Source organism: Haemaphysalis longicornis, unplaced genomic scaffold (assembly GCF_048455015.1).
Source record: "Haemaphysalis longicornis isolate Haplotype H1 unplaced genomic scaffold, Haemaphysalis longicornis Haplotype H1 scaffold_12, whole genome shotgun sequence".
Lineage (NCBI taxonomy): Eukaryota > Metazoa > Arthropoda > Arachnida > Ixodida > Ixodidae > Haemaphysalis > Haemaphysalis longicornis.
The window spans coordinates 57,092,702-57,105,848 of NW_027526225.1; the positions used below are offsets into that span (position 1 = coordinate 57,092,702).

Below are 13,147 nucleotides of genomic sequence, written 5' to 3' on the forward strand. Positions count from 1 at the left end.
CGCCGATATTGTCGCGCGATTACCGATGAATATAATTACACACTCCAACCAATCGTACAGAGAGTGGAGAAGCCGTTTCGGAGCCGGCTCGGCTCCTTGTGACTGGGGCCTCTCGTCTTTTGAGCTGGGGCTGGGTGTCTGGGGCCACACTACCGACCTCTACTGAGAGCATCAAACTGCAACGTGAATGCACAGGTCACGCGTTGGGTCAGTGCGCACTTTAGGCGTGCTTCTCGTTGTTCACGAGAAACAACGAGAAACATGGCGGCAGCGCTTGTTTACGCGTCCAACTTGGCCAGCCATTCGCGGAGTGAGTGCGCGAGCAGCGGCGGCGCCATATTGGCTCTCTCTGTCCGTTTCATCGTCGTCTGTTCGCTCCGCGCTAATCGTCTCGAACGCCGCCCGTCCGCTTCGGCCATCGTTTCCCTACAGCCGCTCTCTCCGGCATGGCTCGTTCATTCGTCTGCATTCTTTTCCCGACGAAACTGCCGCGAGGAGGGAGGGAGAAAGATAGAGAGGAAGATACTCTGGCGAGTTCCGTTCGGCAGCGTCGTATAAACGTTCGTCGTTCCGACCCGAGCCCGTTACGGGGGTCCGCCGTAAAGTTACGACTTTAATTAAAGACGCGCCAACGTCGTTCACGGGGCCGTATAAACCAGGGCTGGAGGAGTATATGTCCCCGACACAGCGGCGGACTTCTCTCATATATATGCGAGCACGACGCCTTTCTCTCTGCCTTTTCTTTCCTTCTTGGACACTCGCGTCCTTGGTTTTTAGTCCGAGCACGAATTACGCAATGTTCTCTCCCCCTCTTGCCCGTTCCTTGTCGTCACGGCTGCTGCGGTGCGGATTAGCGGGTATTTCGCGTCCCCTTCAGCAAACTTACTTTATATATATATATATATATATATATATATATATATATATATATATATATATATATATATATATATATATATATATATATATATATATATATATATATATATATATATATATACACACAAAGTAGAAGTACGCTCTTGGGGACTTTATTTCCAACGTTTCGACGAAGACCTGTCTCAGGTCGAAACGTTGGAAATAAAGTCTCCGAAGAGCGTACTTCTACTTTGTGCGTATTCCTGCAGCAACTAAGGACTCTACTTCACGACTATATATATATATATATATATATATATATATATATATATATATATATATATATATATATATATATATATATATATATATATATATATATATATATATATATATATATATATATATATATATATATATATATTGTAACGTGGCGGCACGTCAGATGACACGAACTATGGCGAAGAGGGATGAATGGTCTATTTACAGTATTTACAAGATGGCGAACACATAGCCAGCGTAGGGAACGCCAGCCCCTTCTTTGTCGTTGTCGTCGCGCTGGTCCTTTGTAATGGCGCTGAGCGGTATTGCCCACAGCTATGCCGCGTTACAATATATATAGTTGGCCTTCCTAACACCCCACCCCCAATAATTTCCGTAGTTGCCTTTACCGGGCGTTAACCACAAGCGCTGTCTTTGTAAGTCGCCTGTACGTCTTCGTTCCGTACAACCTCCTCCTTCTCCAGTCCTCGATCTGACCTTCCTTCCTTATTCGAATCTCTTCGACGTTGTAATTCATCTCTGCGCTCACTCCTGTCTCCTTCCTTCCCTCCCCTGTTCTTCCACCGGAGCGTTTCCCTCGCATGCTGCGCAGCTGACCTAGGCAGTGACATAGTTTCTTTTTTCGGCGCTTGGTCGTGAGGCTCTCCTCGTCCCGCGCATTCTTTACATAGCGCCCGGACCACCCTCCTTTTGTCTGCCAGCTCTCCATCGCCCGGCGAAGTTTCGCCGTCTTTTCTCCCCGGTTTCCGCCTTGTCCGCGCTTTCGCTCGTCGCTTCGCGCGTCGTCTCCGTCGCCGGGCTAACGTCCCTCCTCTTCCTGCGCCCTTCTCATCTTCCGTTTTGCTCCCTCGTCGTTTTCTCTTCCTCCGAGCCCAGAATCCGGAGCTGTCTGTCACCCTCCGACAAGGCGCGGTCTTTTTTTTCCTTCACCGCCGTCGAAAACGCACTTCCTGTAGCGCCCCGCATCCCTTTATTTGCCAACGAGAAGGTGTGTGCTGGGGCTGTTCTTTAATCTCCCCTCCCCTTGCGCTTCTGCCCTGCGAGCAGGTTTTATTCCCTCTGTGCGTGTGCGTCTTTCTCGTTCGATTTCCTCTGCTCGCTAGGGATGGTCCTCTTTCTCGCCTTCTGTGTGTTCGTGTGTGATTTAGCGTCGCTCGCTAGCTCTGCGAGCCTGTTCGGTCGCGCTGCCTTTCCGCTGATCCAGGCAGCTTTGCCGCTCCCCCCTTATCGCCAGGCGTCCCCACGGCGGAGACGCCGCTTTTATAACCTTCACCGCCCCGCCCGTCATCGTGCCCTGCCGACTCATCGTCTCCTACCATGCCCTTCTCTCCACTGTCCTCTCTGCCTGCCTCTTCCCGCGTAGCCTTCTTGTACCCAGATTGGTTTATTTCTCGTCCCCTTAGTGTCCACCCCGCGTTCTCTCCCCTTCAAATGTCGCCCGGTTGGAAGCTTGATTTGCAAGCTTGATTTGCGTTTCCTGTCTGCTGCCTTGTCTTGTTCTGTCGTCTAGCCGAAATGCGCGCGCTGCGGCGAAGCGAGTCTACTTTCCTTTCGATTCCCTTTTTGGTATACATGTAGAGCTTATTATCTGGTGGCGAGCGACTCCACCTCTCTCTTTTTGTTATTTTTAAATCGCAAACGGGGTCTAACATTGCGCTTATCGCAGGGTTGTGTGAGGGCGCAGTGAGCCGTCGTACTGCAGCCCTATGGCAGTATTGATAGCTCCGCGGGGCCGTTCGCGCGCGCCGTACCCTGCTGCGTTGCGTGCGCGGTACTTCCGCCGACTGATTCGCCAGCTGTTGAATAAGGGGCTTTATAATAAACATGATAATAAAATGATAATAAAATATTATGATATGATAATAAAATATTGGACATGTTAATAAAATAAAATAAAGGACATGATAATAAAAATTCGCTACGAACGCGGTGGATTCTATTCGACGTGCATTGTATTGTCACAGTTATAGAGAAAGAGCTAGCTAAGCGTGTCACAGTACGTTTTTATTGCGCGCCCGCTAGATTACATGGAATAATGAATTTTCATCGGGTAGACTAAGGGACGAAAACGTTTCTGTGGAAATATCCTGTCAGTCACCCCCACCCCCCACCGTATCACTTCGCAGCTACCCCACTCTTATCTCACGGCAACGATGTGCTCCTTACAGATATATAATTCGTCTCATAAACATTTTGGTTGGAGGTCTGGCTTGTTGTTGGCTGATGACAGCGCGAGTTGGCATTCGAGACAAAGACATTGCTGCAGGCCGTATAATTTAGCGTGCACATGCGGCTCTTGTGGTAACGTATCGCCGTGTTCCCAGTGTTCCTAACGTGTTCCTCCTTGTTCCTCCTGTGCAGCTTCCGCATCGACAACACGGACCACATAATCGACGTGAACAAGGGCAACATCCCGTTCGAGTACGACCAGGTGAACATCATCTGCCCCGTCTACCGGACGGGAACCCAGGAGGAAGACGTCGAGCGATACATCATCTACAACGTGAGTTTCCTATTATTGATGGCTGTGGCGATGATGATGATGATTAGAAGTCGGCGCCCCGTTGTTGAGTCCCGTTAAAACTTTAAACCTTAACGGGGCGTGAAGACAAAACACAACCTCGTTCGATCTAAAATAACTAGCCCTCGTTAACTCACTCAGCTCCATTTCAGTCACGTAAGACGTTTTTCAAACGAAAGAACAGTATGGGTACGAGTGACGTAATTGGACCACCACTAAAAGCAACTATAAGAGTGCTAACAGTGATTGGCGGGCGGCCGCCAATCGCACAAGCTGTGGCGTCATAGAGTAATCGCCGGAAAGTGGCGGAGGGATCGCCACTGCATCGTCTGGTGTTTTCAAATACGGTATCATTGTTATCGGATCCAAGCACTCTTATTGATGAAATAAACTTGTATTTCGTCTTCATGCTGTGTCTCGGTGAAGTTTCTCCAGCTAGCGTCACTAAAAAAAGCCTAAGTGTTGGTACAAACGAGAGTTCGTGAATTCCAAAGAGTAATTCCGTTCTCCCTTTGTCGTCTCTCGGCGCTTTTCAGCTCCGCACGGCTGGTGTCAAGTGGGCCGGATGCATTTCGAGTTTCGCGCGGCTGCAACCATATTCTGCCTTTTGTCGTTAACATTGTTGAGTCTCCTCGATCCCGCTGTACTACACCTGGCGCACTTGCGGCTCGGTCGATCAATTCGCCTGTCACGGACGCTAAGCTTGCTGGCTTGGAACGTTTACGAAAAAAAAAAAAAAAGAAGATTGGCGCAGCTTGCACTAATAGTGCAAGGCTGAAGATGGAGAAACAGAGGAGCTGGGAGTCGACCTATAGCTCCTTCGGGTTTTGTTAAGTATTGCTAGGTTTTGCTAGGCTTTGTTTTGTTAGGTTTTGCGATGTTCTTGTTAGGCTAGGCTAAGTGTTGAGGGGTGAGGCCAAGTTTAGCCGGATTTTACAAGGCCGTTCCGGTCGGTCTCCCACACTGACAGCGGATCCCTTGCGACAATTTCTTTGTTTCTTTGCGTTTTAGTAGCTATAGTAATGGGTGCGCATACGCATGTGCCCGTTTTCCTCACACTCGAGCAGGGGCGAAAGCCGGCTTCACTGTTGTGTGTTGTGATGCCCTATTTACGGTGGTGCGCACTGTACAGGCGGCGCAGTTTTTTTTTTTTTTTTTTTGCTAACACCACCGGACCACGTTCAAGCTTAAACTGCTCCGCTGTTAAGAAAAATAATGCCACGGTGTTGTTCTTTAGCAGGAAGTCATTAAAAAAAAAAAAACATCGACGCCGGGAAAAGTTTCTGTCAACTACAAGCTGGATTTGGGCGGCTTTGAAGCTTCGTTCCAGAGATTGGTCGGGGCTGTTCTGACTCCGTGGCGTCAGCATTCTAAAATGCGCAGCGTGTTGCAGACGCCAGGAAGTTCATCGTGATCCTGATCTGCGCGCCGGCGTCGCCTGCATGCTACAACTTATGAATAACCAATCGGCTCGCACCCTAGGCAACGGAAGCGATGGGTGGCGCGTTACACTTGACCTTACAGCAGAATGCTCATTAGTGTGACAGACGATGAATTTCAGTGCCTCGCGCCGGGCGTCCGTATAAACTCCTTTCCTAAGATCTTCTCCACCCCCACCCCCACCCCCCACCTTTTCTTTTATTTTTTTATTTTCACGATATAATTTAGATTAGCCAAGCAGGTGTGCGGCTTTCGCGAGCGCGTCATGTTGCAAAAGGCGGCCGCATTAGCCCAGCGGGCTTCTTCAATTAACTCGGCCGCCCGCCGCCGACCGTACGTTTACTTCGGAAATTAATCATAGCCGAGATTGTGCCCCCCCTTGATGCCTAAAAGAAAAGCACCGCGGGACTTCGCTAAAAGCGAGCGAACTTACTCGCCGCGCTCCGCCGTTCCTCTCATCTTCCGCCGGCGCTGCTTAAAGCGGCGTTGCTTATTTAAATTAAGTGACCCCCCTTCCCCGTGCCTCGCTTGCAACACCACTGCACTTGACGGGGCTCGGCCACGAAGAAAAGAGGGGGATCCGCTTTTCGTTACTTTATTTCATACGCATCCCCTCAATCAGAAATGAGCTCCACGTATAGTTCGCTGTTTTCGTCTAGTGCTTGGTTTTAGTTTTTTGTTCGCCTTCGGTAGTTTCGTATTGTCGCGCGCGTGCCGTCTGGGCTGCCTTTACACGGAAGTCTTTAAAACCGCACTGGCGTTATCATGTCCCGGAGTTTCCAGGGTGTCCGCTTGCTTCTTCGAGGGCGGCCCAGCGCCCATCAGGATGAGCAATTGCTGCCGTCTTCATTATTCACTTTGAAGCGCTCCGCGAGTGAAACCGCGGCGGCGACGGAACTTTAATGTACTCAAGGCGCATAAAGTGCGCGCGAATAAATTACCGCGTTTTTTTTTTTTCCAGGCTCGTCAGTTGCGGTTGCGAGTGCGTGCTCATCCCATTTATGGGACATTTGCTCTTCTTAAGTCAACCGCAAATTCGCCTCCTTCTCACTTTCCGAAGAAGCTAGGCCGTGACGTTTGGTACCTCGTCTCTTGCGCGCGCGTTCCACAGTTGATAGTAAAGGATAAATGGCGTGCTGCTTGAATTGAGGAACGTTCTCGACGTGCTACTAGCGGTGCCGCCTACGTAGCAGTGTAAATGTGACGCCGTTCACGACCGCTGTACCGAAACGGTAAAACAGCTGTAACTGCCCTTGTACCCTTGCTTTTTCCTTTGCCCGCAGCTGGCATAGCAAGCCGCTAGGCTGGTTTAGCATCGCCTGCTTTCTTCTTTCCAACAAGACTGTTCCTCCATGTGTGTGCAGCGTATACGTGCGAGTGCGTGCTTTCATTCACGCGCCCTTCTCCTCGTCGTTGCAGGTGTCCAAGGAAGAGTACGACTCGTGCCGCATCACGAACCCGTCGCCGCGCATCATCGCTGTCTGCGACAAGCCCCACCAGTTAATGTACTTCACGATCACCTTCCGCTCCTTCACGCCCCAGCCGGGGGGGCTCGAGTTTAGACCGGGACAGGACTACTACTTCATCTGTGAGTACTGCATCTTGTATCATTTGAAGCGGGCGTACTCAAATTGGTTACCGGCACTGACCATTGGCACTTCGGAATGCAGCCACGTCGACGGGGAACATGGAAGGCCTGAACCAGCGCATCGGCGGCCGATGCGCCACCCACAACATGAAGGTCATCTTCAAGGTCTGCTGCGACCCCAGCAAGAGTGAGTGGAAGCTCGCTGGACGTCGCGCGAACCTTCTCTGCTACTGCTGCTTACGGTCGCGATAGGGGCAGCAGGCTTGCATTAACAATTTGTCGTGTAGCACAACTGGGGATGGAAGCTAGAACGTCGTTTCGAGGGGCAGGTAAATTACCTTCAACCTTCTCTGCTCCAACTTGTATAACCGGCGAGTCTTGTGGACCCACGTGCTATACACCTTTTTTCCAGTAGCAGTCTTTGCATGCGCTACTCTCGTACCCAGCGCCGTTACGGCCTCTAGGCGGACCGGTACCAACGTTTTTAGATCCATTCCGGGCCGTCAGCGTTCCCTTAGCTACATGCCTCAACGTTCGTGCTCTTGTCAGACATTCCAAAAGTGTAATTCACGAGGCCTCAGATCTGCATTTGAAGGGGCGCGCGAATTCCCTAGCTAAGAAGCAGCATTTGGGGTCTGCTCCCCCACACACATAATCACACGTTCCTTTGATTCAAAAATTACTGGGGGTCATTTATGACCATGATTATTCTCGCCTACAAGCGGTCTCACAACACCAGTACAGCGGGGCTCTTCGATAATCAGGCCCACACTCACTGGAAGTCCCTCGAAAATCAATGCGGAATTATTTTCGCGGACTATCCGCGGTGAGTCCGAGACGGTAAATCGACGAGCCCCAGTGTGCACCAATGTGAACAACGGCTGCGGTTAACGCATCTCTGACGTAAGCCTACTTTACTGTTGCAGGCGCGCCCACTTCCCGTCCGCGCTCGACGACGACGAGTACGGCGCTCCCGCCCGCCGTGGCGTCCTCGGCGCCGCGGGACGAGGTGCCCTCGGACCGGCGGCGGCCGTGGGCGAGCAACAACGCGACACGACCGGCGCTGCCCGCGGCGCGACCGCGGGCCCCGTGGCAGCAGCAGCCCACGGCCGTGCCACCTTCGGGTGAAGAGGCGCCTCCGCCCCGGCGCTGGCCCGTGTTTCCGCCGCGGCCGCCGCCGCACAGGCCGCCGGTACTGAAGACGTACGACGTGCCCGTGGCGGACGGCAAGCAGTCTTCCAAGAAGACCGCCGGTACGTGTGGCAGGTTGCGGGAGGGGACCGGAAACCGCGCAACACGTTGTAACGGCGTGCAAAGGTATCCGACCGGTCCTCACACAGTGAAGCGGTGAAGCCTCCAACTTCCGGAAGCTGGAGGCTTCCGGAAGCTGGAAAGCAGTAGAGGTTAGCAAAGGCGGTTAGCGTGTTGCTGGGGAAAAGCAAGAAAGCCAGGAAAGCATCCGAACAAAGTGAGACTGGCGCTGAAGTGCCATGAGGGGTAAGCTTTTTTTTTTTTTGGTGAGCTTTCTTTTTCTAGCTGAGGTGAGAGTACAGCGGCGGTCAAACTAAGGTCGCTGTGCAACACCACCAAATTACAAAGGTAAAAATGCTAAACATCATCCTCATCATTGGCGGGCACAGTTGCTCTAGTCGAAAGCAGCCCAAATGAAGTTGGGCTGCTATATGTTGGGAAGGGGTGTTCGGCTAATGAAGAAGGAAAACAGTGGTGAGACTGGTTGTAGAAGGGGTTGGTGGGGGAAGGGGAAGTGGGACTGTTCGCAAGGCTGTTGTCTAAATTTTCACAAGCCAAGTAATAGTTGTGCACTTTGTTCCTGTCCGCTTTATGCACGTTCTTGTTGGCCACTTGGAAGAATTGCTTGGGATTGGGCGAGTTGGCTCGTATAGACAGCAAATTTCGGCTGGAACACCAAAACCAAAGACGGTAGAGAGAACGCAGATACAATGCTGTCTGTGTTTCCTGAGAAGCCAGTGTGGAAGCCAGCGTGAAAATGCGTGTTTTGCGGAGAAGCCTGAAAAATGTGCCAGCTTTGCAGTGAAGCCGAAATTTTGCAGTGAAGCTGGGGTTGTGACAAAAAAAAATTAAAAAAACAGGGACGGGTTTCTACTGAAGAACGAAAATTTCTCTGGCAATAATTTCATATCTGGATTTTACGGTTATCTCCATGTCTGCTTTCGGACAAAGCTGGTATGCGAAGTGCAGGGGATGTCATGAACTAAATTTGCACTCGACCTCAGCCGCACTTGTGGGGATGAGAGGATGCAAATTTGCGGCATTGCTCGCATAATTTGCTCGTTACACTGGCAAATTAAATAGGCAGGCGCTCCTCCACCTGGACCGACTCAGTCAACGCAGCTGAGTTACAGGGTCCTGAAAAATGTGAACAAAAAGCTTTAGTGCAGGACACTGGAGAAGCTGGGAATCATTATCCAGAAATCCAGACTCAGGTTTGCACAGACACCACATGTATTGCTTCTTTAGAAGGCCAACCAATGCTGGTTCCTGATTTGCTTACTGTTCTGAGAGTTGGTCCCAAGTTGGTCCCAGTGTCAAGGGGCCTAGTATGTGTGAGCACTTGGCTGCCAGCCAAAAGTGACATCAAACTGTTTTGTGCTTTGAGTGTGCAGTAGTATATTTTTTAATTTCAACTAATGTACAACCTCACTGAGCACTAATTCATTTTCTATTTCTAACCTATCAAGCTCGTGTGTCTCTGTGTAGTGCACATACCCTAAAACTACTAGCAACAGGTTCTTGCACCTATTCTTAGTATGTCATGTACCAAAGTAAGCTACCAGCATTTGGAAGTTTTTAGCTTGACTTTAAATTTCTCCAACCTGCACCAGCAAAGATGTCAGTGTGGTCACCATTCTCATTGCTAGACCACAGGGCCAACAATACCAGGATAGTTTAACTGCACACAATGTGTTGCCTGGGACGATGTTGGCCACACAAGGTCACACAATGTGTTTTTCTGTCTGCAGAGAACCGAGACAAGCTGCCAAACGAGACGAGGGCCAAGAACGAGGAACTGGTGAACAGTGCCTCGTCGCTGGTTTCTGTGCGGTGGGCAGTTGCCCTAGCCGCCTTGCTGACCCTGCACTTCAACGTCATCTTGACAAGAACAAGATGAAACAGTCACTGCTGCGCATGTCGTCCACACCGCGTTGTGAACACTTAGGTCAAGAAGAGGCACGTTTCTGCTCAGCGACGTCGGCCAATGGACTTAACAAGTGTGCTGACAGAGACTAGCGGGCGACTGCGGTCTCGTCTGCTTTCAACTACTGCAGACGGCAGCAGAAGATGTGCCCGACTGTTGTCCACACTGCGTGCTGTGCACCAAGAAGACATGTTTTTGTTTTGTGGCTTTTCTTTTTTGTTAGGCCTAAGTGTCTGCACTGTTCGCATTTACACCGCGAAGTGGCAGTTATGGGCTTGTGAGAGAGACTTTAGAGCACTGAAGTACCATCTATGGTCGTCGACATCATCTGGTCAGTCGTTGTGTTTCTTTAGTGATTTTTTTTTTGTGTGTGGAAAACAAAAGTGACAGTGAGCTTGCACACAGACAGACACCAGTGTTGCGTGCGGTGCACGACCACTGGACATCTTCACTCGCTCTGGTCGTCTGCTGCGACTCGACAGTGTCGTCTGCCGATCTGTACGGAACAGCAGCGCCTGAAAACCGAAGGACTGGCGCCCTCTACTTAGCGGCCATCTCGTGTCTTGTCCGAGGACGATTGACATTGGACTTTTCAACTTTTTTTTTGTTCCCCCCTCCCAGTTGAGGGTCGTGTCTGGGCACATGTGTCAGCGTTCTTCCCCTCACTCTCCCGCTCGTTGTCTCAAGACTTGGGTTGTGACACACCCCTTCTACTCTGCAATGTGCGAACCGCAACGCTAGTTTGCCTTGTTGACTTTGGAAGGAAACACAAGAGGTCTTCAGTTTGTGCCCGTCCAAGCCAGCGGATTGCGGCCTCGAAACTGAGATGGCATTTCACTCGCGCACACTGTATAGAAAAAAGAAGTCGCGAGTGGCAGGACGCACTGTCTTCGATATTTCCAATGGCAGTTAGCACTCGGTGTCAATTTTTTGCTATACATCTGCACATAGTGAAACTCGTGTTAGTGAATTGAATGACTGAGAGGGGGAGAAAGGTGATCACGTTCATAGTTTGTTTCATACCACGCACGAATGCCGTGTGGCAAGGTACGGAGACCGCCTGCTCGGTGGCCTTCGCAAACTGCGTTAGGCTTAGCATGTGGATTCCGAATTGCATAACTTAACGTGACAGTGCATTTATGGTGTGAAACTCGGTAGTGAAAAAAGGGTTTGTGAAAGGCAAGCAGGGGCATTCAGAGGTTGCAGGGAGCATGGATTTTGAAGTGTTTCCAGGCATCGCACGCCTTTTTGTTTTATCTGGTAAGTGCACTGAACTTGCGACTCACATTTCTAATGACAAAAACAAGTCACCGACGCACTGCGGGAGCTTTCTTCCTCAAGGCCGGAAAGCTTGCTTTAAGGGCTAGAGCTATCGTATTGAGCATTGGTTACATGCGGTGACGCTTGTATTCTTTCATATTTAAAAAACGCATAGGCGGCTGTCCACCTCTAGAGCAGACGCTGAAGCGCCATGCCACGAACGTTGCCAGATTTTTTTTTTTCTTTAGAGAAGATGAAGCTGTGTATACATAGTATTTCTATGACAGTGGACCACGCTCGCGTTTGCCACGAAGTGCAGTGCCAAAGGTGGTCATAGTTCGACTGCTCGTAGCCGGCCAGTAATTGCATTTGAAGGAAAGTGCATATTTTCATGTTTGCAAAGTGCCTTACATGCATTGACATGGCAGCGATATAGAAGCAGCAGCAGCAGCAGAGCTTTTTCCCCAGTTAGGTGGCCTTACCAGCTCTTACGCCTCCATGCTCCCACACTGCTTTGTAGATGGTAAAAAAAAAGCCGTGTGTTTAGATCCTCTTAGCCTTTGGAAACACCAACTCACAAGACATAAAGACATGTATAATCGCTTTGTACCATTCACCATCTAGTTTTTGGTCTGTCGAGCTGAACAGAGGAGGTTTGAAGCGGGTTTTAGGAAAATTCCGTTTTAAAACCATCCTTTAGACGCCAGAGCTGTATTAAGCTTTTCTGAGAACAGGAAATGCGTTTAACTACCACTGGTATCTTTTTTAACGTTTCTGTAATTTCATTTACCAAATTCTACCACTATCCGGAATTTGACGGAAATTCTTGGACAATGCTTGGTGTTTGGAACAACGTATGTTTGGCGACATTTTGAAAAAGGATTCATATCTACTCATCCAGCTTACTCAGCTGTAGAAGCAGTGGTTGTTTCAGAACATCTCCCTCAAGTTACTTGACGCATTAAAATTTCCCCCTATCATTGTATTTTTGCATTCCCATCACTGACACCTTGTGTCCTTTCAAGGAACTTCTATCCTATCGCCAAAGCTTTGTAGTGAAATCGCAGTTATCGCTTTAATTGTGGCGCAAATCCCGCCTCATGAACGCACCACAGAGCTGTGTAAGCGCGTAGCCTAGGACGTTTTAGAATATCTTGCACCGTGTACAGATGCACTGGAAACACCTGCTCCCTGCTGTCTCAGAGTGTCACCTTGAAGCATCAAAGCAAAATGTATGTCAAGTGCTGAGAAAAAAGCTGCAAGTTCTTGAAATGTTTTATTTTATATTATTATTATTGTTTTCTTCTTTTTTTTGCACATCAGTGTGGTTGTGACAAAGCTTTTTTTCCTCAGCAACTTTTTGTTTAATAAGTCCTGTTTAAATGCATTCTTTTCAGTTGGCTGGTGACCTTTTCAGTCGGTTGGGTGACGTCACGAAAGGCAAAATATTTGCCTGGATTTTGTGAAATTTTGTTCTTTTAGCAGTACTGGATGACGTGGCATGTCATTTGCACAGGGTTTGAAAAAAATAGCAGCGAAGAACTCTTGAAAAGAAAAAGCACGAAAAGAAATAGTCTGTGATGTTGACTAAGGAGGGTGCAAAATCAGCATATAAAGAAGAAAATGAAAAAGAGTGAGCAAAACGATTAGTCACTTAACAGCTAGCTCGCTTTCTCCAAAAGTTCCAAGTCACAAGCCTATTATTATATTCTTGTTGCAGAATAAAGCGCAATTCCAGCATCTCGTTAATTTGGCTTTCAGAGACATAAGCGGTTGTTAGGGTTAGGGCAGCAATATGGAGCATATTAATGTTGGGTTAGTTTGCTTTTATTGGTCTTTTTATCCCAGTTCTACAGCTGTGAATGATGCTCGGAACAGCACAATTTCTTGACATCTCCCCCCCAACAAAAGTTCACTGATTAATGAACTGCTTTGTGTGTAACCGAGATAGGGCTATATACACCAGCGATCTCTTCGACGCCATCAATGCAACACACTTCCCAGAAATAAGAAGAAAACT

At 49.2% G+C, this 13,147-nt stretch overlaps 1 protein-coding gene across 2 annotated transcripts in view; it reads left to right on the forward strand.

Annotated features, from left to right (window-relative positions):
- The window catches only part of Ephrin (ephrin), a 605,464-nt gene extending 592,801 nt beyond the window's left edge, over positions 1–12,663 (forward strand). For both annotated transcript variants that reach the window (XM_077693321.1, XM_077693322.1), the window contains exons 2-6: positions 3,502–3,643; positions 6,521–6,689; positions 6,772–6,876; positions 7,616–7,942; positions 9,692–12,663. In XM_077693321.1, coding sequence (XP_077549447.1) covers positions 3,502–3,643; positions 6,521–6,689; positions 6,772–6,876; positions 7,616–7,942; positions 9,692–9,840 — 892 coding nt within the window. In that variant the 3' untranslated portion in view covers positions 9,841–12,663. The remainder of the gene's footprint in view (positions 1–3,501; positions 3,644–6,520; positions 6,690–6,771; positions 6,877–7,615; positions 7,943–9,691) is intronic.
- Positions 12,664–13,147: the final 484 nt, after the last annotated feature.